Source organism: Pipistrellus kuhlii, unplaced genomic scaffold (genome assembly GCF_014108245.1).
Source record: "Pipistrellus kuhlii isolate mPipKuh1 unplaced genomic scaffold, mPipKuh1.p scaffold_m20_p_56, whole genome shotgun sequence".
NCBI classification, from domain to species: domain Eukaryota; kingdom Metazoa; phylum Chordata; class Mammalia; order Chiroptera; family Vespertilionidae; genus Pipistrellus; species Pipistrellus kuhlii.
Window position 1 is genome coordinate 1,341,891 of NW_023425558.1, and position 22,845 is coordinate 1,364,735.

A 22,845-nucleotide genomic window follows, 5' to 3' on the forward strand; every position below is an offset into this window, starting at 1 on the left:
GCTTGAGCGAGGTGGTCCCCCTGCCCCTCCGACCTCTGACCCCACGGCCCCCTGGTCCCAGCTCCGGAGGCAGAGGTTTCGGAGAGAAGCCAAGTCTGGGCTGCGGGTGGCCCAGGAGGGAGGCCGGGGGCTGGCTCCAGGCAAGGCCGTGCGTGGGTGCAGGTGAAGACAGCCTTCCCTGAGGCTCCGGGGTCCGGGAAGGGCCCGTCGGACCTGCCGTACGGCTCTGGGTGCTTCCTGGCCCCTCTGCCCAGCAGCGTCTCCATCGCACTGGAATGGTGGGCGTGGCTGCCCTGAGACCAGCAGGCGGGCAGTCGGGTGGGATGTAGGCGGTGTTTATTGTGGGTTCACACACTGAAAGCCTCAGGTCTCGCCGCTCCCTCCCTCCCTCCCTCGCCCCTGGTCCGGGTCCCCCCACAGGCAGGGGAGTGACGCTGAGGGGCAGGCAGAGATGCAGGGTGTGGAGCTGGGAGGCCCGGCGGGCAGACGTGCTGGGCAGACGCCAGTGCCCGGCCTCTCACGCCTGGTCCTTGGGGCCCCGACTGAATAAATAACCGGGTCCAGCAGTTCAGGCCTCGCCGCAGTCCAGCTTGAGGCTGATGCTCCGGCCCCTGCCTCGGCTCAGGGTGGCGGGCGGCGTGCCCGGGCCCTCGCGCTCGGCCCGGCTGGGGCCCCGGGAGCGCCGCAGCTGGCCCTGCTTGCGGAGGAAGTCCCCGGGCGCGGCCCCGCCGTAGCTGCCCTTGGCCAGGGTGGCCCTCGAGGGCCCGGCGGGCGCGTGCGGGTGGGCGCCAGCTTCCAACTGGCCCAGGTGGGCCACGTAGCCATCCGACAGGAACTGTGGGAAGAGGCGGACAGGGGTGAGGGGGGCGGCCTCAGGCCCTCACACTGCCCTCCATCCTCCGGCTCCTGGTCCGAGCCGGCCGGGTCCAGGCCCGGCAGAGCCTGGCCCGAGTCTTCTCAGCAGATAGGGGCCTCGGGCTGGGAGCAGGCACCTTGGCCTTCCTCCTCGCCCTGCCCCTCCCTGCCTCGGTTTCCTCATCTGTGAAGGGGGCTGCTTTGTGGGGGTGAGTAACAGCAGTTCATTCTCAAGCATGTTTTGTGCCCAGCTCTGTGCGTGTGGATGTGCAGTAAATCACATGCCCTTCATGATAGCTGTCAAGGCCAGTGCCATTTTACCATTTCCGTTTTACAGCCAGGAAATTGGGGCTTAGAAAGGTCAGGGTGGATGGAGAGCACTATGCTAAGTGAAATAAGTCAGAGAAAGACAAGTATCACATGATCTCACTCATATGTGGAATCTAAGTAACAAAATAAACGGATGAATGGAGTGCATACAGAGACACGGAAGCATGGAACTGAGCGTGAAATCTCAGAGGGAAGGCGGGAGGATGGGTGGGTGGGAGGTAATCAGACCGTGTATGCATCACCCATGGACACAGACAATCGGGTGCTGAAGGCCGGGGGTGGGGTGGGGTGGGGGTGAGTGGAGGGAAAAAAGGGACATGTAATATTCTCAACAATGAAGAATTATGTAATAAGTAAAATGACAAAAAGAGAGAAAGGCCCAGGGCCATGCGACATGGAGTCAGCACTCCAGCCTGAGCTATCAGTACTGGTCTGCCCAGCAGCTCCGAGCTGCTCACGACCCCTATCCCAGGAGGAGCCCGGCCCCCTGAGGCCAGCCACCTCCCCATAGCCGCCCCTCAGCCCAGGTGGACCCAGCCCCAGCCCCCCTCCCGGCCTCACCTGGCACTGTGCTTGCAGCTTCCGCACGGCACGGCCCACGATGTAGGTGTGGCTGGGGGGCAGGCCCAGGGCCGCGTACACGGCCACGTCTTTGGGGGATCCGTAGGCAGCCACGATGTTCAGTTCCACCTGCGGTGGGGGAGCCAGTCAGCCACCCCGGGACAGGCGTGAGGCTGGGGTGGGGGTCAGAGATTAGGGAGCCAAGCTAGTTGGAGAGAGGTGGGGCATAGAGTCACTGGGCACCCAGGGGAGGCAAGACTGACTGGGTCTCTCCAGCTGGCCCTAAGGATTAGGGCCCCTTGGAACATGAGAGGGCGGGGCTGTGGGACAGCTAAGGTCCCAGAGGGCGGAGGGGACGGGCCGGGGGCACAGGGGGACAGGTGGGGGGGCAGAGTGGACGGGCGGAGGGGGACGGGCGGGGGGCAGAGTGGACGGGCGGAGGGGGATGGGTGGGAGGCGGAGGGGGTGGGGAGCGGAGGGGAGGGGACAGGGCGGAGGGGATGGGCGGAGGGCGGAGGGGGCCGGGCCGGGGGCGGAGGGGGACGGGCCCGGGGCGGAGGGGGACAGGCCCGGGGCTGAGGGGACGAGCTGGGGGGCCGAGGGGGACGGGCGGGGGGCGGAGGGCGGAGGGGACGGGCGGAGGGGGGCGGGTGGGAGGCGGAGGGGTGGGGAGCGGAGGGGAGGGGACAGGGCGGAGGGGGACGGGCCGGGGGCGGAGGGGGACGGGCGGGGGGCAGAGGGGGACGGGCCCGGGGCGGAGGGGGACAGGCCCGGGGCCGAGGGGACGAGCTGGGGGGCCGAGGGGGACGGGCGGGGGGCGGAGGGGACGGGCGGAGGGGACGGGCCGGGCAGCGGCGGGTCCCTCCCTCCCGCACCTCCTGCACCAGGCTCTGCAGGAACATGGCCTTCTGGCGCAGTGGGTCGTGGGTGAGGCCGTCACAGAAGGAGACGACGCCGTGGGGGAAGTTGTGCTGCGACAGCCAGGCCACCACGCGGTGCTTCTGCATGTCCGGCCGGCCCGTCACGTACACGATCAGGTAGCCCGCGTCCTGCCAGTGCCTGCGGGCGGGCGGTGAGCCCCGGGGGACAGTGAGCCCGGGGGACAGTGAGCCCAGGGGAGGGGGGACAGTGAGCCCAGGGGAGGGGGGGCAGTGGGCCCGGGGGAGGGGGGGCAGTGGGCCCCGGGGGCAGTGGGCCCCGGGGGGCGGTGAGCTGGGGGGGGGGGGGCCGGTGAGCCCCGGGGGCGGTGAGCTCGGGGGCGGTGAGCTCGGGGGCAGTGGGCCCGGGGGAGGGGGGCAGTGGGCCCGGGGAAGGGGGGGCAGTGGGCCCCGGGGGCGGTGAGCTCGGGGGGGGGCGGGGCAGTGAGCCCGGGGGGCGGTGAGCTCGGGGGGCGGTGTGCTGGGGGGGGGGCCGGTGAGCCCGGGGGGCGGTGAGCTCGGGGGCAGTGGGCCCCGGGGGGCAGTGAGCTCGGGGGAGGGGGGCAGTGGGCCCCGGGGGGCGGTGAGCTGGGGGGGCAGTGGGCCCGGGGGACGGGGGGGCAGTGAGCCCGGGGGGCAGTGAGCCCGGGGGGCGGTGAGCTCGGGGGCAGTGGGCCCCGGGGGCGGTGAGCCCGGGGGGCGGTGAGCTCGGGGGCAGTGGGCCTGGGGGACGGGGGGGCAGTGAGCCCGGGGGGCAGTGAGCCCGGGGGGCGGTGAGCTCGGGGGCAGTGGGCCCCGGGGGGCAGTGGGCCCCGGGGGGCAGTGAGCTAGGGGGCAATGGGCCCCGGGTGCCGGGGTGCGGCCTCCGGGGTGCGTCCGGGCGGCTCCTGCCTGACCACGTCCACGGCGCCGGCGCGCACCTTGGGGTCGCTGCCCATGATGGAGACGCTGGCGGTGAAGGAGCCGTCGATGCTGAAGACCACGGCCTCGGTGCCGCGGGCCACCACCGTCAGGCAGCACTCGGCGTAGGTGCGGTCGCCCCTGCGGCACGGGGCGTGAGCCGCGGCGGGGGCGCGGGGTCCCGCCCGGGGGCTGCCCGCTCACCTGACCATCATGCGCACGGGGTACACGCCGATGCCCAGCGCGCGCTCCGGGGGCACCGGGAAGGTGAGGCGGCCCGAGCTGCTGGTGACCTCCGTGCCGAAGTGGATCCACTTGCCGGACAGCGGCTGCGTCATGACGTACACGTCCACCTGCGGGCGGGAGGGGCGTCGGGGGCTGGGACCGGCGGAGGGGGGGGGTGGCATGGGGGGGACCCCGGGGAGCTGAATGTGTGTGTGTGATTGTGTGTGTGTGTGAGTGTGTGTGTGAATGACTGTGTGTGTGAGTGTGTGTGTGTGTGTGTGTGAGTGTGTGAGTGTGTGTGTGAGTGTGAGTGTGTGTGTGAGTGTGTGAGTGTGTGTGTGAGTGTGTGTGTGAGAGTGTGTGTGAATGTGTGTGTGTGAGTGTGTGTGTGTGAGTGTGTGTGTGTGTGAGTGTGTGTGTGTGAGTGTGTGAGTGTGAGTGTGTGTGTGTGAATGACTGTGTGTGTGAATGACTGTGTGTGTGTGTGAGAGTGTGTGTGTGAGTGTGTGTGTGAGTGTGAGTGTGTGAGTGTGTGAGTGTGTGTGTGAGTGTGTGTGTGTGAGTGTGTGTGTGAGTGAGTGTGAGTGTGTGAGTGAGTGTGTGAGTGTGTGTGTGTGTGAGTGTGTGTGTGTGTGTGAGTGTGTGTGTGTGAGTGTGAGTGTGTGTGAGTGTGAGTGTGTGTGTGAGTGTGAGTGTGTGTGAGTGTGTGTGTGTGTGTGTGAGTGTGTGTGTGTGAGTGTGAGTGTGTGTGTGAGTGTGTGTGTGTGTGTGAGTGTGAGTGTGTGTGTGAGTGTGTGAGTGTGTGTGTGTGTGTGAGTGTGTGAGTGTGTGAGTGTGAGTGTGTGTGTGTGAGTGAGTGTGTGAGTGTGTGAGAGTGTGTGTGTGTGTGAGTGTGTGTGTGTGTGTGTGTGTGTGAGTGTGTGTGTGTGTGTGAGTGAGTGTGTGAGTGTGTGTGAGTGTGTGTGTGTGTGTGAGTGAGTGACAATAAGGACACAGGGGCAGGACGGGAGCACCCACTCGGGGTGTGGCGGGCCGGTGGGGCGGGTCCAGGCCGGGCGCTGACCTTCTCGCCGGTGAGCGTGACCACGTCCAGGGGCCCGTACATGAAGCGGCCGCTCAGCACCTGCGGGCGGCCCTCGCACACCACCGTGTCGCTGGCCCGGTGGTTGGAGGTGACGTTCTGCTGGGAGAGAGGACGTGAGCGGAGCCCGTGGCGCGGAGGCGGCGGATGGGAGGGACGGGCCCCCGGACCGGAGCGGGGCAGGCGGGCGGAGGGCGGGCTGCGCGGGGCCGCGGTCCGGGGGCCTGGGAGTGGCCTGGGCCGGGTCAGAGGCGGAGGACAAGCTGGCTGGGCACCTGCCCCCGGGAGACCTAACCTGCAGGGGGCGGGGCTCCGGGGCGGGGGCGGGGCTCCGGGGCCGGGGGCGGGGCCCCAGGGCTGGGGGCGGGGCTCCAGTGCTGGGCGGGGCTCCGGGGCTGGGGGCGGGGCTCCGGGGCGGGGCGGGGCTCCGGGGCTGGGCGGGGCCCCAGGGCTGGGGGCTGGGCTCCAGGGCTGTGTGGGCGGGGCTCCGGAGCTGGGGGCGGGGCTCCGGGGCGGGGCTCCGGGGCCGGGGGCGGGGCTCCAGGGCGGGGGCGGGGCTCCGGGGCGGGGCACCTACGCGGATCTTGACTTGCGTGCGCTTGCGCTGCCACTTCTCCCGCGGGAAGGCGGGGCTGTAGATGGACGGCTCCTCGCACTCGGCCAGCTGCGGCCGCTCCTTCTCGATCACCTGCGCGGGCGGCTGGTCACCTGCGCGGGGCTCCGGGCTGCCCCCCGCAGCCCCCTCCCCCAGCCCACAGCCCCCCCAAGCCCGCAGCCCCCTCCCCCAGCCCGCAGCCCCCTCCCCCAGCCTGCAGCCCCCCCCAAGCCCGCAGCCCCCCCAAGCCCGCTGCCCCCTCCCCCAGCCCGCAGCCCCCTCCCCCAACCCGCAGCCCCCCCAAACCCGCTGCCCCCTCCCCCAGCCCGCAGCCTCCCCAAGCCCGCTGCCCCCTCCCCCAGCCCCAGCCCCCTCCCCCAACCCGCAGCCTCCCCAAGCCCGCTGCCCCCTCCCCCAGCCCGCAGCCCCCTTCCCCAGCCCGCAGCCCCCCCCAAGCCCGCAGCCCCCCCAAGCCCGCAACCCCCTCCCCCAGCCCGCAGCCCCCCCAGCCCGCAGCCCCCTCCCCCAGCCCGCAGCCCCCCCAGCCCGCAGCCCCCTCCCCCAGCCCGCAGACCCCCTCCCCCAGCCCGCAGCCCCCTCCCCCAGCCCGCAGCCCCCCCAGCCCGCAGCCCCCTCCCCCAGCCCGCAGCCCCCCCAGCCCGCTGCCCCCTCCCCCAGCCCGCAGCCCCCCCAGCCCGCAGCCCCCCCCAGCCCGCAACCCTCCTCCCCCAGCCCGCAGACCCCCTCACCCCCCCAGCCAGCAGTCCCCTTTGGCTCCCCGCCCCGGCCCACCCGCCCACCTGGCGCAGGATGAAGGCCACCACGTCGGCGGACTCCCAGTAGCTGGCGTGGAAGAGGTGGGGCAGCGTGACGGTGGGGAAGGCCGTGAGTGCCTCAGGGCAGTAGAGCGAGTAGTCAATCCGCTTGGTGCCCCACCATCGCTCCAGGACTGCACAGCCGCGGGGCAGCGAGTCAGCATGGCTCCCGCGTGCCCCTGCCTGGCCCCGGGGGCTCCCCTGCCCCGCTCTCCTCTGAGCCTGGGCGCTGGGGGCAGGGGCAGGGGCAGGGCGGGGGCAGGCGCTGGGGGCAGGGGCAGTGTGGGTGCTGGAGGCAGGGGCAGTGTGGGTGCTGGGGGCAGGGGCAGTGTGGGTGCTGGGGGCAGGGGCAGGGCGGGGACCGGGGCAGGGGCAGGGCGGGCGCTGGAGGGCAGGGGCAGTGTGGGTGCTGGAGGCAGGGGCAGTGTGGGTGCTGGGGGCAGGGGCAGGGCGGGCGCTGGGGGCAGGGGCAGGGGCAGGGCGGGCGCCTGGGGCAGGGGCAAGGCTTGCGCTGGGGGTAGGGGCAGGGGCAGTGTGGGTGCTGGGGGCAGGGGCAGGGCGGGGACCGGGGCAGGGGCAGGGCGGGCGCGGGGGGCAGGGGCAGGGGGGGACTGGGAAAAGGGACAGGGCGGGCGCCGGGGGCAGGGGCAGGGCGGGCGCCGGGGGCAGGGGCAAGGCTTGCGCTGGGGGTAGGGGCAGGGGCAGGGCAGGCTCTGGGGGTAGGGGCAGGGGCAGGGCGGGCGCTGGGGGCAGGGGCAGGGGCAGGGCGGGCGCCTGGGGCAGGGGCAAGGCTTGCGCTGGGGGTAGGGGCAGGGGCAGGGTGGGCGCTGGGGGCAGGGGCAGGGGCAGGGACAGGGCAGGCGCCCGGGGCAGGGGCAGGGCAGGGCTGGGAGAAGGGGCGTGCGGCGCTGACTTACTCCTCACCACCTCGCTGGTGGTGCTGGGGGCAGCCGGCGGGGCCGGGGGCTCGGGGCCTGGCTCGCTGCCCTTCCAGAAGGCCCCGCTGGTGGAGGTGGGCGTGGACGGCACCAGCAGGTCCAGCTCCTCCAGGAAGAGGCCCGAGTGGGTCTGCAGAGTGTCGGCTGGGGGAGGGGGCGCCCTCAGCAGCGGGCGGGGCTCCGGGCAGCTGGGCTCCCACACCTCAGCGCCCACGCCGCCCCCACTCCCTGCCAGCCCCCCTGTCAGGTCTGGTGGAGGCTGAGCCGCTCCACATCCCTCCTCCCCGCTCGCCCCAGCCTCTGCCCTGCCCCTGCCCCTGCCCCCAGCGCCCACTCTGCCCCTGCCCCTACCCCCAGCGCAAGCCCCGTCCCTGCCCCAGGTGCCTGCCATGCCCCTGCCCCGGCCCCTGCCCCCAGCACCCGCCCTGCCCCTGCCCCCAGCGCCCACCCCAGGCCGGCCCACTGCCTCCTGGGCCCAGTGCACACATGTACATGTGAGGACACACAAGCACTCCACACGCACAGCGGTCCCTCCCATCCCCGGTGCCGCCCGTGTACGGGGTCACCCGCGGGAACCGTGCAGGGGCCGCAGCCCTCCCCGGGGGACGGCCTCCTCCCGCGGGAGCCCTCGGTGGCGGCGTACCCAGCAGCAGGGACGTGCCGTCCCCCAGCGGGAACTTCTGGTAGCGGGGGATGACCAGCGGGGCCACGGCCTGGAACCGGGGCGCCAGCAGGGGCTCCAGGCGGCAGGCGCAGGGGTCGGCCGCGTGGAAGAGGTTGTAGATCTGCTCGCAGGCCGGGCGCATCTGGGCCACTGCGTCCGGGGACAAAGCGGGGCGTTCGCGGGCGCGCTGGGCGGCACCCCCACAGGCGGTGTGAGCCCCAGCCGGCTCCTCCCACGGCCCCCCGGAGCCACAGGGTCCGCTCAGGGGCAGGCGGCTCAGGGTGAGGGCCCCTGTGCTCGGTGGGCCTCTCCTCACAGCGTCGGTGGGCGGAGTGCCCCCGTGCACCGTGGGAAGTGGGCACTGGCCAGCCCCCTCTTTCTGGCCCCAGGCCCCCCCCCAGCAGGACATGTCACCGGTACAGTGAGGGTGGCCATACCTCCGGCGTCTCTGGAGAGGAATCTGGGGGCTGGGGGGAAGAGGAGGGATGGGGCGCGCCCCCCCCCCCCCTGGCTCACCCTCCAGGGCGGGCATCACGGTCCTGCGCAGCGCCAGCACCAGGCCCAGCGGGGAGCCGAAGAGGAAGAAGCCGGAGACCTTGAAGTCCAGGCGGGCGGCGCTGGCGGAGCCGTCGGGGGCCTCGGAGGCGGCCGCGGGCGGGCAGGAGCCGGTGCTGGCCCGCCGGGGCTCCCCGGAGGCGGCCGTGTGTGGGGGGGCCACCTGCAGGCTGTGCGGAGGCGGCTAAGTGCGGCCGCCCTCGGCCCGCACACGGGGGTAGGGGGAGACGGGGGTAGTGGGAGACGGGGGGGGGGGGGGGGGGGGGGGGCGGGAACATCACCTGTTCCGGGAGCCCTCGGGCTCGGGGTCGGCCGTGTCGCCGGGGGCACGTGGGGCCGACAGGGCCGAGGGCTCCGGGCCCCGGCCCAGCCCCTCCGCCCCGTCGGCCAGGGGGTCCTTGGCCGGGCCGATCTCCGGGGAGAGCAGCTCGTTCTGGAAGGAACAGGGACCGGAGTCGTCAGGAGTGGGGACCACGAGGCCCCTGCTTGCTGGGAGTGAGGAGCGGCGTGGCTGCGGGGGGCAGAGCCCGGAGGGGCAGCGAGGCAGCAGGGACAGGGCGGCAGGGCATGGAGGGCACGGAGGGGGCTCCAGGGGCAGAGCCCTGGCGATGGGGAGACCCCCCAGGAGCGGGTGCCACTGACCACGCTCCCCCGGCGACTGCTGCCCCGGCTCCCGGCGCCCGCGCAGGCGCTGTGGCAGAGCGCGTCGAAGCCCAGGATGCCACCCACCGCGTCGCCGATCAGCACCACCTGCGGGGAGGGGGCACGTCAGGGGGTTGACAGCACCACCCGGGGTGGAGGGGGCACCGTCGGGGGGGGCGGGGCACCATTGGGGGGGCACCACCCAGGGGGGGAGGGGGCACTGTCCGGGGGGGCACCGTCAGGGGGGAGGGGGAACCATGGGGGGGCACCATGGGGGAGGCACCACCCGGGGGGAGGGGGCACTGTCGGGGGGGCTGACCGGCGATGGTGGGCCCCCAGGGGTCCCCCGGCGCCCGCCCTGACCTGCCCACAGAAGCCGGCGCCCTCGGCGGAGCTCAGGAAGGCAGCGTAGGCCTGGTTGGTGCGGGCGATGACGGTGGCCACGGCGCTCTGGTACCGGGAGGACGAGGTGGCCAGGAGCGGCAGGGCGGCCAGCGGGATGTGGTCCTGAGAGCGGGACAGGCTGTCTCCGTCGTGGCTGTAGGGGCTCAGGCTGGAGGGAGAGGGGTGGTGGTGGGTGGCGGGGGTCTGCAGCCCCTTTCCTGCCCCGCCCGTCCCGTCGGCCCGCTGGCAGGGCTGGCTCCGGGGCCTGTGTCATGACGCCACTGACGAGATGGAGGGCCTGCTTCCCGGCCTCCCCTCCCCAGGGGTCTCTGGGTCCCCGCCCCGGCCCGCCCCGGCCCGCCCCCGCCCGGACAGTACTTGGAGACCAGGGCGTAGGCGGCGGCGCAGACGGGCGGGCAGGGCACCAGGCGCAGCGCCACATGGCCCAGCGCCTCGGGGAAGTGGATGCGGGTGACGGCCTCGAAGGCCAGGTTCAGCGTCTGCACGTCCGCCTGCTTGGAGTTGGCGTCGCCGGGGCCGCAGTCCAGGATGCTGCCGCTGTGCAGGATGAGGAAGAGGGCGTGCACCGCGCAGGCCCCGGGCCCCCGCTCCCCGGCTCCGTCCGGGCCCTGCGGGAGGGGCGCCGGGTCAGAGCGGCGGCCGGGGCGGCGGCAGAGACACCGGGGCCGGTCAGTTACCTCGGAGTCCCTGGGGGCCCGGTCCCAGTCCCTTGTGTCTTTGGCAGCCTCGGCGCCGGGGTCTGTAGGACAGGGGGCGCCAGTGAGGGGGACGGAGGCGCTGGGGGGACCCTCCATCTGACACCTCAGCGCCTCCTGCTGTCAGCCTGCCTGAGTGGCCCGCCAGCCCCGCGCCCTATGACCTTCACACCCCTCTCCCGGGTCATCTCCCGTTTCCTGCCGCTGCTCCCCACCAGGGCTGCCTCCTCCCACAATGCCCCCCATTTGCTTGGGAAATTCCTTCTAACTCTGCCCGGTCCAAAATGGCAGCCACTATCCAGCTGTGCCCGTTTCAATCAAAATGAGTTAAATTACAACTCAGACTTCAGCTCCCCGGCCACACGGCACATTTCAAGTGCTTGACACCCCCAGGTGCCTGGTGGCTAGAGCCTGTCCCTCGACACAGAAGTTCTGTTGGACCGAGCGGGTCCAACCCTTCCAGACCCAGCGCAGACCCGGCTCCCGCGGGAGCCCTCCTGCCTCCAGTGACCTGCTCCATTCTCTGCGCTGTCTGAACCCTGACACCGGCCACCACCCTCCTTCCACCCTTCACCCGCGCTGTCCGGCTGCTTATTAACCGACAGTCATCCGAGCACCTCACCGAACCAGGCCTGACTGCTTTTTGAGTCCCCACTGCACGGGGGCGCTGGCCCCCGATTCCGGGCCTGTACCTGGTGCCCCCTCGGCCTCCGTCGGGGAGGCGAAGGCGTCGATGAAGTCATTGGAGTTCCACTTGGTCATCTCCTTGGGGAAGACCTCATCGCTGTCCGAGAAGCCTTCTGGGGGGCGGGGCGGAGGACCTCGGAGTCACGGGCGGAAGCCTTCCTCAGGAGCACCCCCTCCCCCAGGGCCCCCATGCTGACCGTGGGCATCGAAGAACTCGTCCTCGGAGCTGTTCTCAGAGTCCCGGGCAATGTTCTGCATGCGCCACTCCGACAGGCTCTGAGGAGACACGCCCCCTGCAGGGCCCCCTGGGCGTCAGCCTGGGGACCGCCCGCCGGTGGCTCCCTCCCCTCCCCTCCCCTCCGCCCGCGCTGAGCCTGAGCCTCACCTCCGTGCTGGGAGGAGTAGGAGGACCGGGAGGAGGAGGACCACTGCTTGCCGAAGCTGGCATCCGGCGAGGCGTCCGGGCCCAGGGGGGCCTCGGGCCTGTCCGGGGTGCCCGCGAGGCTGGCCCCCGCCTGGGCCTCGGTGCCCGGCTTCCCCGAGGGCTGGGCCTCGGGCCCCTCGCCGTCCACGCTGCACTTGGCCATGCGCTGAGCCAGCATGCGGGCCGTCTCCTCCTCCAGGGCCCGGATGTCTGCCATGCTCAGGTCTGTCCACTCGTCCTGCCAGCACCAGGCCTGGCGGTGGGCGCGCAGCATCACCCGGCGAAGACCTGGGGGTGCCCGGCATCAGAACAGTGCGCTCCCCGGCCACAGCGTCCACACACTCAGCCTTCAGGGTCAGGCGATGGCTCCCCTGGGCATGGGGCCTCCCCAGAGCCAGAGGAGGGCGGGGGAGTGCTGTCCGGGGGAGGGGGATGGAAACTGGGACACGTGCCTTCCTGCCCCACCTCCCCCCTTGCCCACCACCTCTTCTAGCCTTCCGGGCACCCCAACTCGGCACCCCCACACCGCGGGAAGCTGGAACCAGTGCTTGTTTCACCCCTTCCTCTGGCTCCCCGCTGCCTCCTTCAGAGGAGCTGACAATGAGGCGTTAGCGGCTAAGGAACTGGGGGATGGCTGGTGAGGGTGCGAATAGTGAATGGGGAGCCGCAGGGAAAGGTGGTGCCCGATCGGGGATGTGTGCGTCTCAGGCAGGGAGTGAAGTTTGAAACCTCACTGTCTAGGAAACACAGCAATAATGGCCGCGTTATCATGATCCACTTCCGGAAGGAAACATATCTAAGTCTTAACAGCGGTGCTAGGTGGGTGATTTTATGTTCCTATTTGTGCCTTTGGTGTTTTTCCAAACGTGAGACAAGGAGCCTGTGTTCCTGTCTGGGCTAAATGATGTCCTCGCCTGTGAGACGGGAGCACAGCCCTCAGCGTGAGGAGCGCCGTGTGCCTAACGGACATTGTGCTGTGACCAACATCCGCTTTTCTCTCCCGGCCCGACCTCCCTCTTACAGGAGGGGAAGTGCAGGTGCAGAGATGGGAGGGGCTCGGTGGGGGTTCCCTGAGAGTCTGTATGTGAACCCAGGCCCTGGACACCCCATCCAGGCCAGGCTGGCCCCCCTCAGACCTGGGAGCGGGGTCTGCGGGGGCTGTGGGGTTGGGCGTGGGGTGGTGTGAACAGGCTGCTGGATGTCACGGCCAGAGGACGGGCCTCTGGGAGCTGGGGCGGGAGGAACCCTGGGATGACACCAGAGCCATGGACTGAGCCTGCACTTAGCATGCTGCTGGCTGGGGCTGGGGACCCTCCCGAAGGTCCCTGAGCCGCACTGGACGCCCAGAATGGTTTAGGATCTTCGGCCTCGAGACCGTGTCACCAGCTCCCTGCCCTCCTGACTCTGACAGTGCCCCCAGGCTGTTCCTGCCCCGGCCGCAGGCTGAGCCGCTCCCTCGCCCGGCCGCCCTCTGTGTCCCGGGCGGCCTGAGAGCGTGCCGCGGGGCCTGGGCGTGCGCCGGCCGGGCCGGGGGACTCCGGCGCGCAGCTGTGCTCACCGACGTCGTGGATGAACTGCTCGATCTTGGCCTGCATGCCCCAGTACCGGAACTCCACCTTGCACAGCTTGTAGGCGCACATGAGGGGCCCCGTCTGCGCCGCCTTCTGGGCCCAGTCATCGGCCAGCGGCCCTCGGCCCGTCTTCACGGAGCGGTACAGCCGGGGGTCCTCCTCCGCCTTGTACTCCCCGGGGGCCACGGCGTCCCGCACGATGTCGATGGTGTCTGAGGGGTTCCAGGGCCCTGAGCGCGCTGCCCCGCCGGCCCCCCACCTCGGGGCCGGGAGGGCACCCTTTTGGAAACAGGCAGCCGCGGCCCCAGGGGATTGTGGGGAGCTGCCCGTGGAGGCGTCAGGCAGCCCGAGAGGGTCCCGGGTCCCGGCCGGCGCCAGGCCTCACCCAGGATGCGCTGCCGCCGCTCGGCCCCGCTCAGGTTGAAGACGTTGGGCTGCTGGCCGCCGTCGGGCAGGTAGTAGGTCTCGATCTCGATGGAGAACTTTTCCACGAAGGGGCAGGTGTACCTGCAGAGAGGAGCAGTCACCCTGTGCCCCGGGGCCTCCCCGCGGGCCGCCCGGCCGGCCCCCCGGCCCCCTGCTCACCGGGTCCGGGTGTAGGGGTAGGCGTTCCAGGATTCCTCCTCCACCTGCAGGGCGGCCTTGGGCAGCAGCGCCCGGAACCAGCCTGGGATGTGGGAGCCCACGTGGTACACCTTGTGCGTGTACTGCCCGCTGCCGCCGGGCCCGTCCGTGTAGGGCCTGTTGGCCAGGATCTCCACGCCGCTGCCCTCGCCGCTGGACTCCTCCCGGCTCTTCTTCTGTGGCCCGAGCAGAGCAGAGCGGGGGCACTCAGCTCCGGCTCCGCGCCGGCACCCCGCTCTCCCAGGGCCCCGGGGCGCTGGCCCTCGCCTGGGACCCTCCCCCGCCCCGCTGCTCCTGGTCGGGCTCACAGCTGGGTCTCCCCTGGGTCTGCACAGTCAGTCTCCACTGAGCTTTGCTCGGGGTTATGGTAACCGGGGTATGTGGAGCAGAATCAAGCCCCCTGCCCTCCCGGAGCTCATCTCGGGAGGCAGACAGACACAGGAAAAAAGCAAACTGTATGGTAAGTGGGAGACAGAGCCGGCGGCGGGAGAGGAAAGCCTAGATTAGGGTGAGGGGACTGAGATAGGGGCTGCTATGCCCATGGATGGGCGGGGAGGGCCCGGGGAGACATCTGAACGTGGTTCAGGGTGGGAGGCGCTGGGGGGTGTGGGGGAGGAGGTGCTTGGGCAGAGGGGCCTGGCGAGCTCGGTGCACGGGTTCAGGGCAGCCAAGGCCGAAGGGGGTGGGCTGCAGAACTGAGGGAGTAAAGGGGCCCTGCCACCCTGAGGACCTGCGTCTGGACCCTCCCTCTGTGGACCCCTCCACCAGCTCCTGCCACCCCCGCGGAGTGGGAGAGCACTCAGATCCCGTCCTTTTATAGCGCTGGAGCCCAAACTTGGCCCGCTCCACCCCGGGGGCTGGCTGCTGGCCCCTTGCCCCTGAAGACTGATCCTAAACCTCGGGACACATCAGGGACAGGCCTCCCGAGGGCCCGGCCCAGCCCTCTCCCCTCCCCGAGAGCCAGCCCGGCCCATTTTTCTCACAGCCCAAGGCCCGGCCTCTGCTCCTGCCTCTCAGCCGAGCTCCCTCGCTGACCCTCTGGACGGGCCTGCATTTCACAGTTTTGGAGCCTCATTGCATCCCGTCCTCATCCCACCTCCCTGCCCCGGGCTCGCCGGGATCCTGCGAACGCTGGGACCCCTCCACTCCTTTCTCTCACTCTGGCCCCCTGTCCCGCGGGTGACGGCCGCTGAGCTCAGGAGGATTAGAGGGATCATCCATAGGCCTGCACTTGGGGGATGGGAGCCGCGCTAGGCCCTTCTGCCTCTTCCCCCGCAGCCCCTACGGTCTCCCCTGCCTCTGCGGGGGCCTCTCCCTCCTCCTCCGCCTCAGCCCTTCAAGGCCGGAGCGGGGCTGCGGGCTGAGCCCGCCCCGGCGCGGCCTGCACCCCTGCCCGGAGCCCGGCCGGCCGCCCGCGCTCACCTGGATCATGTAGAGCTGGGCCACCTGGTACTCGTCCAGGCTCATGGGCAGCAGGATGTGGTACTCCTTGATGAGCATCCTGAGGCTCCGGGCCGCGGCCCGCTCCGCCTGGCAGACACCGGGCACAGGGCGCGGGCACGGCCGTCAGCGCGGGGCGGCGGCGCGCGGTCCCCAGCCCGGCGCGCGGCCCGGGGGGTGCGGGGCGCGGGACCCCATGCCCGGCGGCCGGCGGCGGAGCAGCGGGAGCTGGAGCCGCAGGGGGAGCCGGAGCCGGAGCCGCGGCGACTGGGACTGGGGCTGAGGCTGAGGCTGAGGCTGAGGCTGAGGCTGCGCTGACCTCCTTTCGGCGCGGCCCCCGCCCCCCAGCCCGTCACCATGGCAACCGCGGGCTGACGGCGCCCCCCGAGCCGCGCGGAGCGGCCCCCTCGCCTCCCCCGCGTCCTAAGCCCCTCGGATCAGCATCCCTGGGGGACCCGCCCCTGGAGCCCCCGGCCCTCCCCCGGGCCTGCCCTCCCCCCGGGCCCGCCCTCCCGCACCCTCTCCTGGGGCCACTTAGAACCTGTCCCCGGGGGTATCTCCACGGAGCAGCCCCGGGCGCCCCTCCTCTTAGCATCTGTCAGGGCTCCCCGCACCCCACTCCCCGCACCCCGCACCCGCACCCCACTCCCCGCACCCCACTCCCCGCACCCGCACCGCACTCCCCGCACCCGCACCGCACTCCCCGCACCCGCACCCGCACCCCACTCCCCGCACCCGCACCCCACTCCCCTCACCCGGACCTCCTTCAGGACCAGATAACCAGCCGCCCCGCCCCCAGACCTGCCTCCCCGGCGAGGCGGGCACCCAGCCCTGCACTTCCCTCCGCATCCCGCCCGCCGGCTTCCTCCGGCTGCGGCTCCGCTCGGCGTCCCCGGGCTCCGGTCCCAGGACCCGCCCCGCGCCCCGCGCCCCGGCCGCTGCCCGGAGCCCGCCCGGCCCCGGGAGCCCCGCCGGCGGCCACGGTGCCCTCCCGGCGCCCCGGCCCCGCGCCCCGGCCCCGCTCACCTCTGGGGGCGGGCGCCTCACCGGGCGCGGGCGATCCGGCTCCGGGTCTGAGCCCCCAGCGCCCCCGGCCCCGGGCTCGGGCTCCAGCGGCGGCCGGACCCCCGGGAGGCGCAGCGCCGGCCCATGGCCCGACCTTTCTCCCCGTCCGCCCTCCGGCCGTTCCTCCCGCCGGTTCCTCCCGCCGCCGCGTCACCGCGGCCGCCCCGCCCCCTTCCTGCCGGCTCCCCACCGGGTCCGGCCCCGCCCGGGCCAGGCCGCCCCTTCCTTCCTCCCGGCGGCGGCGAGGGAGGCGGGTCTCCGAACGCCGTGCCTGTGCTCCCTCTGCTTGTTGGAACCCCCAAACACGCTGTCCTCCCCACCCGCGCCCAGCCCCCCGGGTCAGGGCAGCGCTGGGATTGCGCCAGGGCCCCCCCCCCCACCCGCACGGGAGACCGGGGGTGCATCACCTCTCCCAGGCCGGCCAGAAGCGGCCTCCGGCGGCCCCTGCTTAGGGCGTGCGAGCCCAGCGCCCCGGGTCTTCGGGTCACTCAGCCACACACCCAGGCAGGGGCCTCCAGCCCCCGTGTGGCCCCATCTATACCTTCCGGGTCCACAGTCTGGCCGACCGGCCACCAGGCTCTGGGCGAAGGCCGAGACCCGTGGGTGGGGCTTGTGAGCCACACCCAGGCCCCGCAGGCCTGGGACCGTGCAGGCAGCACCACGTGGAAGCAGCCCTGCCCCTGGCTCTGCTCCCCAGGTGCGGGCGGCAGGCAGCGCTCCCCACTCGGTGGAGCCACAGATGGGAGTATTCGGAGCCTCTGAGGCTGATCAGCTCAGGCTGTTAGGCATTAGGCACGAAGGCGTGGCTTCGTGAACTGGCATTTCCACCTTGCCCAGGCTTCACTGCTAATCCAGAGGTAGAACCCTCTAGGCCAGGCTGGTGACACTGCCCTCCAGCTGTGGGGGAGGCCAAGGCCCTGCACTGCCCCCTGGTGGCACCCTGCGAAGCAAGGCAAGGCTCTCAGCCACAGCTCAGCTCCCCACTACTCAGAGCTGGGAAGGCTGAGGGCAGGCGGACAGGAACAGGGTCCCTCCCAGGGTTAATGGACAGCACGGGGCCGGGCAGCCAGGCCGCGCCGGCCTCTCTCCCGCCCACTGCACCACTCGGGGTCTTCTCTGTCCCGTTTCTTCCCAGCCACCAGGCTTAGCAGAAGTACCAAACTCAGGAAGCCAAAGAGCTGAGAGAACAACTCCAAATCATCTTTTATTTATACAAAAAAGGACATGTTTAGCAAAAGACACACTGAGAAAAGAGGCTATGGCCCAGGAGACAAGGCAGGGAGGCGGCAGGCCTTCTGAAGCCCTGCGGGGGAGGGGCCTGGGGAGAGGGGAGAGCAGTCCTGGGTTAAGTGCAGGAGGAAGAAAGCTCCGGTTGGATCAGCGCTGACGGCAGCTCGGGAGCGGGACTCACAGTGAGCTCGCTGCTAAGTATCCCAGGGGTTCCGCACCAGTGCTGCCAGCGAGGGAGGGCCACCCTGGTCCCCGGACAGAACCCACCAGGGGACACCGGACAGCAAGTGCAACTCGGGCGGAGGCCAGGGAGAAGCGGTGCCCTGCAGTGGCCGGAAAGGTCCAGACTCGAGGCGGAGGTGCTTCCTGTTACGTGCGGGCGTTCCGCTCTGTCTCCGCCAGGCACTCTCTGACTAGGGCCCGGGCATGGATGATGCCTGGGGTGGGGGTGGGAGTGGGGATGGGGAGGTAACATACAGGGTCTCAGCGACCCTCCAGTGCCCCCCCCACGGGCCCCCCCAGAAGACCCGCCCTCCCCAACCCGCTTTCCTTCCAGCGAGAGGGAGCGGCATCTAAGGAAGGGCAAGATCCTCACATTTATCCTGTTGAAATACCAATTCCCTGGTCCTGCCCTGGAAACCAACTCACTTGCAATTCCGTTCAATACACCTAGGGGGAGCAATCCTGGCCCTCGCCTAGGCTGGCTCAGGGGGCCTCCGGAGGGCCTTCCTTCCGGGTTGGGGGCCTGGCCTCACTCACCTCTCTTCAGGCGCTCCATGGCGCTCTTGCTGCCGGCATAGGTGGGCCGGATCTCCTTGCCCATCTCCTCTATGACCGACAGCAAGTCCGTGTAGGTGCTCTGCGAGCCCTGGGCGCCAGGCGGCTTCATCGCCTGTGTCAAGAGAGAACCGGGCAGTGAGCGCCGGCCGCGGGGCGGGCTGCCGGCCACGGGCGGTCTCTCCGCCCCACTCACCTGCACGTAGCCCATGGAGGGCGGCCCGAAGTCGTTAAACAGCGGTCGGAAAGGGGCCGCAGCTCCCGGCACCGAGCCCGACGGCGAGGGGACGCTTCCGGCTGGAACAGGTGCGAGTGGAGGGGGTCAGCGCGGGCCGGGGACATCTCTGCCCAGCGTTCCACGCCCCCGGCCGGCCTCCCCCGGTTCCTTCCAAAGGGATGCTTCGATCCAGGAGGCTCGGCTTCAGGGACACACCCCTCTCCCTGCTCCCCCCAGACCCTCCCGCGGCCACGCCCACTCCACAGGACACCAACTGAGCGGCGGGAGGGCAGGTGACAGGCCCGGAGCCGCTGCGCTCAGGGCCGCCTTCTTCTCGAGACCTCGTCCGCCCGGGCAGACGAACAAGGATGGAGCTGGGTCCTCACCTGTCGGGACCGGGGTGCCGGGCCCGGGGGTGCTGGAGCCCGGGGTGCTGCTGGGGGCGGGGGCGATGGGCTTGTAGGACATCCCCAACTCTCGGTGCGGCGGACGTCGCCGGCCGCTCCTCCGGGGTTGGCTGCCGGGCCGCTCCGCCGCGCTCTGATTGGCAGGCGGGCCTCACGCCCCTAGTAAATAGAGCCCTGGCCGGAAGGGCGGACAGGCTCAGCCGCTCTCTCACTCCCGATTGGCGCGCGGAGCTGTCACTCGGACCTCCTCATTGGTCGAGGCCGGCCCCGCTAGGCCGCAACCGCCGCTGATTGGCCGCCTCCTCCCGGACCTCGCACCTGTCTGCTCCGGATTGGGCGGTGTCCGCCGCCCTCCGCAATTGGAGAGTTCGCGGCTCGGGCCCGCGCGCTCTCAAACCGATTAGTCGCCAGGCTCGGGAGGCGGGGCCTCGGGGCCGGGACCGGTCCCGCCGCCGGCGGTTCCCGGGAGAGGGTCTCCCCAGGGGCGGCGCGGCCCCCGCACCTCGCTGGCTCGCTGGCTCCGCACGTCAGCTCCCGCCGCCCGGCCGCGGCCTAGCGGGGCCGGCTGTGGCCCGGGTCCATGTGGGTGCTGTGACCGCCGCCGGGGAGCGCGCCTCTCCGCCGCCCGGGCCGCCGAGGACGCTGGGCTTTGACGTGCCGAGCCCTGCGTCTCACCCCGTGCGCTTTGACGTCACCTTTCGCCGGTTCAACAACCTGCTCCCCGTCTGCGCACGCGCCCTCCCGAGGCATTCGTTTGTTCCCATGGAAACGGGTCCCTCACCAACGCCACCGGCGCACCCAGCCCTCCGATCGCCTCCTCCTCCGGTCTAGGCGAGTGCTGGGTCCGAGGGCGCCCTCCGAGACCCTGCAGCCGGCTCCCCCAGGCCCCCACGTCCCGGCCACATCAGGACAACAGCAGGAAGAGCTGGCCTTTGTTCATGCAGGCCCCGCGGCCAAGAAGAGGATGGACTGGAGTCAGGATGACAGAGAATCACATCACCCTCACTGGCCATATTCTCTGGGGCTTACCTCTATCGGCCTCAGGTTCCCCGTCTATAAAAATGGAGACACTGCCGAAACCGGTTTGGCTCAGTGGATAGAGCATCAGCCTGCGGACTGAAAGGTCCCAGGTTCTATTCTGGTCAAGGGCATGCACCTTGGTTGCGGGCACATCCCCAGTGTGGTGGAGGGTGCAGGAGGCAGCTGATCGTTGTTTCTATCTCTCTCCCTTCCTCTCTGTAAAAAAAAATAAAATAAAATAAAATAAAATAAAATAAAATATACATATATATATTTTTTAAATGGAGACTCTAGTCACTATCTCACGGGTTGTCCTTTGAATTAAATGGTTATTTATAAAGTGTTTATTGTTTTCTCTTTGCTGTCCCACTCCAGTGCCTCCAGATCTTTCCATTTTCCCACCCAGAACCTTCCCCTCAAATCTCATTCCTCGATACCGAAGATCTTACCCTCTCTCCACACCCTTCCTCCCAGGCTACTTCTCCCAAAACCCATAGTCCCTGTGTGCCCTCCGTGCCCCCACGTCGTCTTCCTCATTCCCAGGACATTCATCCATTCTTCCAACAAACATTTCTTTTCTTTAAAAAAAAAAAATTATTTGTCAATGGTTAAGTAACGCACAATCGATACTGTTTTTCTTTTTTTTCTTTTTTTAAAATATCTTAATTTCAGAGAGAGAAGGAGAGGGAAAGAGAAACATCAATGATGAGAGAGATTTATTTAAACATCAGTGAATAGAGCATCCGCCTGCGGACTCAAGGGACCCAGGTTCGATTCCGGGCAAGGGCATGTACCTTGGTTGCAGGCACATCCCCAGTAGGGGGTGTGTAGGAGGCAGCTGATTGATGTTTCTCTCTCATCGATGTTTCTAACTCTTATCTCCCTCTCCCTTTCTCTCTATAAAAAGAATCCATAAAATATATTTTTAAAAATAAAAAAGCAAAGTCCGAGGAAGCATCAGCCAACACGGTGTCTAAGGCCACGTGGCCCTGGATGCTGTGGAACAGAAGAAGGGCCACCGGAAACAAATGGAGGAAACACGTGTGAACGGCGGACTTCGGTCCGCAGTAACGTATCAGTAATGTGACAAATGTGCCGTCCCAGCGTACAATGTTAACAATAGTGTGACGGTTAATTTATGTGTCAGCTCGACAGCATCCTGGGGTCCCAGACCTGAGGCCACCGTGATGCCGGGAGCGTGAGAGGGTGTAGCTGGGAGGGATGAGTCTGCTGGCAGCGGGCTCCGTCAGGCGGGTCGCCCTCCCCATGCGGTGGGCCTCGTCTCCGTGGAGGGTGTATAGAACAGAAAGGCTGCGCAAGAGGGAATGGCCCCCGCCTGCCTCGGGGCTGGGGCGTCAGGCTCTCCGGGCCTCAGACCAGAGCCCACGCCGGCGCCCTCCCTGGGCCTCAGGCCTGGCCTTAGGCGGGAGCCGCAGCACCGGCTCTCCTGGGCCTCCAGCGTGCGCCTGCAGGTTTGGGGACCGCTCAGCCCCATCATAGCCTGAGCCAACTGCTCATAATAAGTATCTGTTCCATACACACACGCATCGCCTGCTGGTTCTGTGTCTCTGGAGAAGCGGGGTTTGGGGTCTGTGGGAACTCCCTGGCTGTCTCCGGAATCATTCTGTAATCCGAGAGCTGCTCTAAAATGAGCTCTGAGAGGAGGGTGGCTACCTGGCTGCAGACACGGAGACAGTCACTGCGCTGTGCCCAGGTTCATACGCCTCCCTGAATGTGTGCGGTGCGCACACTTTATTTAAATAGGCTTAAATAAATCGTGAGGCGAGAGGGCCTGTGTGAGAAGTGGAGGGGCTGTGGGCGCTTCTGTGCCCGCATATCCGCTGCGGATGCTCCATCCCAGCCGCTCCCTCAGCCCACACCACAGAGCCCCAGGCGGGGCCGCAGGGCGGAGGGAGGCACAGGCTGCAGGGGTCCCAGTCTTGCCCTGGCATGCACGCTCAGCCCCTGCGAAGAGGACAGACATCCCAGGAAGCAATGCCGGGGCGCCCCCTGGGGAGGGTGAGGGGAGGACGGGCCATGGCTCCCAGGGAAGCCTCGGGCCTGGGGCAAGTCCTCCGCCCTGGCCGCCAGCCTGGCCGGCAGGAGAGGTGCCTAATGGGGATTAGGATTAATTGGGATCTTCCAGGACAGCCATGCTGAGCTGCTGCAGCCAGCCCTGGCACCTCGGCGAGCAGGCTGTGGGCGGGCGGGGCGCGGGGGCTGGCCGCCTGCTCCGTGGTCCCGGGGCCGTCGTGCTGGCCGCAGTGATGACAAGGAACAGGTGCGGGGCTGACGGTCAGGTCCGTCTTCCTCCCGGTCAGCCGAGCTCGGCAGACCCGGCCTGTGCTGTAGCCGGAGGAGGCTGAGGCCTGTCCGGGGCCCCCTGGCCCTCAGGCGTCCTCTTGCTGGCGCTGGGATGTGAGAGTCTCCAGGCCGGAGTGCAAGCCCCACCTCCCCTTCATCCTGACCGAACGGGACGATGCTGGTCCCTTGTCCTCCCGGAGACTTCCGGGGGCAGGCAAGGGGCGGGTGCCTCTGAGGGCCCTGGGGGGCCACGGCCAGTCCCTGAACAGGAGCGCCGCCAAAGGCAGGAGATATTTTAGGAAGAATGACCGGCAGGCAGCACGCACTGCCTGGCCCGGGGAGAGAGGTCAGTGCTGTGTGAGGTCAGTGCCTCTCGGCCTCCTCCGTCTGGGAACTGGGGCGTGAGGACACCAGGGGGGGGGGGGGGGACAGGCGTGTCATCCGGGCCCCCAGGAGGCAGGTAGCGAGATTGCCGGAGGGAGGGCCTCGGCTGAGACCAGCCCGCCAGCCCCAGCGGAGGCCAGCGGGGCGGGAGGCAGAGACGCGGAGAGGAACCTGGAGCCGGGCAGGAACGTGGGTGCCCGGCGCCCGCCGCGCTGGGCCGGGGGCCGGGCTCCGCAGAGAGCGAGGAAAGGGACCCGCAGCCGCAGCCAGCAGCGCGGCCTCTTCCCGGCCGGGGCCGGGAGGGAGGAAAAGCTGGAGGCGCTCCAGTCCCTCTGGGAGGCTCCGAGCGGCACCCTCCCAGAGGGACCGGCCGGGTCCTGGGAAAAGCCCTCCGGCGTCTGCTCCACCGTCCGGGCAGCGGTTCTCCACCTTCCTGAGGCCGCGGCCCTTTCACACAGCTCCTCAGGGCGTGCGACCCCAGCCACACAGCTACTCTCGCTGCTACTTCATAGCTGTC

The 22,845-nt window shown here is 69.7% G+C and overlaps 2 protein-coding genes across 7 annotated transcripts; both read right to left on the reverse strand.

Moving 5' to 3' along the window:
• Positions 1–17: 17 nt before the first annotated feature.
• Positions 18–16,417, reverse strand: PITPNM1 (phosphatidylinositol transfer protein membrane associated 1). 4 transcript variants are annotated; one of them, XM_045573818.1, is made up of 24 exons: positions 16,397–16,417; positions 14,907–15,014; positions 13,446–13,660; positions 13,246–13,367; positions 12,848–13,072; positions 11,251–11,577; positions 11,063–11,158; positions 10,871–10,978; positions 10,161–10,222; positions 9,841–10,091; positions 9,442–9,631; positions 9,079–9,186; positions 8,718–8,869; positions 8,398–8,606; positions 7,861–8,031; positions 7,197–7,361; positions 6,265–6,413; positions 5,447–5,557; positions 4,852–4,971; positions 3,768–3,916; positions 3,555–3,704; positions 2,622–2,805; positions 1,747–1,875; positions 18–835 (listed from the first exon to the last, which is right to left on the reverse strand). In XM_045573818.1, exons 2-24 carry the CDS (start codon positions 14,982–14,984, stop codon positions 569–571), a joined length of 3,738 nt encoding a protein of 1,245 aa, XP_045429774.1. In that variant the 5' UTR covers positions 14,985–15,014; positions 16,397–16,417; the 3' UTR covers positions 18–568. The 4 variants fall into 4 exon arrangements, with proteins under 4 accessions (XP_045429774.1, XP_045429775.1, XP_045429773.1 ...); XM_045573819.1 differs by lacking the exon at positions 16,397–16,417 and adding an exon at positions 15,951–16,140 and having other exon boundaries at positions 9,079–9,190; positions 9,446–9,631; XM_045573817.1 differs by lacking the exon at positions 16,397–16,417 and adding an exon at positions 15,951–16,140.
• A 751-nt stretch (positions 16,418–17,168) lies between these two features.
• Positions 17,169–19,426, reverse strand: CDK2AP2 (cyclin dependent kinase 2 associated protein 2). 3 transcript variants are annotated; one of them, XM_036416690.2, is made up of 4 exons: positions 18,600–19,426; positions 18,193–18,293; positions 17,979–18,111; positions 17,169–17,656 (listed from the first exon to the last, which is right to left on the reverse strand). In XM_036416690.2, exons 1-4 carry the CDS (start codon positions 18,679–18,681, stop codon positions 17,589–17,591), a joined length of 384 nt encoding a protein of 127 aa, XP_036272583.1. In that variant the 5' UTR covers positions 18,682–19,426; the 3' UTR covers positions 17,169–17,588. The 3 variants fall into 3 exon arrangements, with proteins under 3 accessions (XP_036272583.1, XP_045429785.1, XP_045429786.1); XM_045573829.1 differs by having other exon boundaries at positions 18,939–19,409; XM_045573830.1 differs by lacking the exon at positions 18,600–19,426 and adding an exon at positions 18,375–18,393.
• Positions 19,427–22,845: the final 3,419 nt, after the last annotated feature.

Coding starts and splice junctions, on each gene's coding strand:
- CDK2AP2 (XM_036416690.2), bottom strand. CDS start 18,681: ATGTCCTACAAGCCCATCGCCCCCGCCCCCAGCAGCACCCCGGGCTCC. Junction 18,294..18,599: donor CGGCACCCCGGTCCCGACAG/GTGAGGACCCAG, acceptor CACCTGTTCCAG/CCGGAAGCGTCCCCTCGCCG. Junction 17,657..17,978: donor CATGGAGCGCCTGAAGAGAG/GTGAGTGAGGCC, acceptor CCCCCACCCCAG/GCATCATCCATGCCCGGGCC.
- PITPNM1 (XM_045573818.1), bottom strand. CDS start 14,984: ATGCTCATCAAGGAGTACCACATCCTGCTGCCCATGAGCCTGGACGAG. Junction 10,223..10,870: donor GGAGGCCGAGGGGGCACCAG/GTACAGGCCCGG, acceptor CCTGTCCTACAG/ACCCCGGCGCCGAGGCTGCC. Junction 6,414..7,196: donor CACCAGCGAGGTGGTGAGGA/GTAAGTCAGCGC, acceptor GCGGCTGTGCAG/TCCTGGAGCGATGGTGGGGC.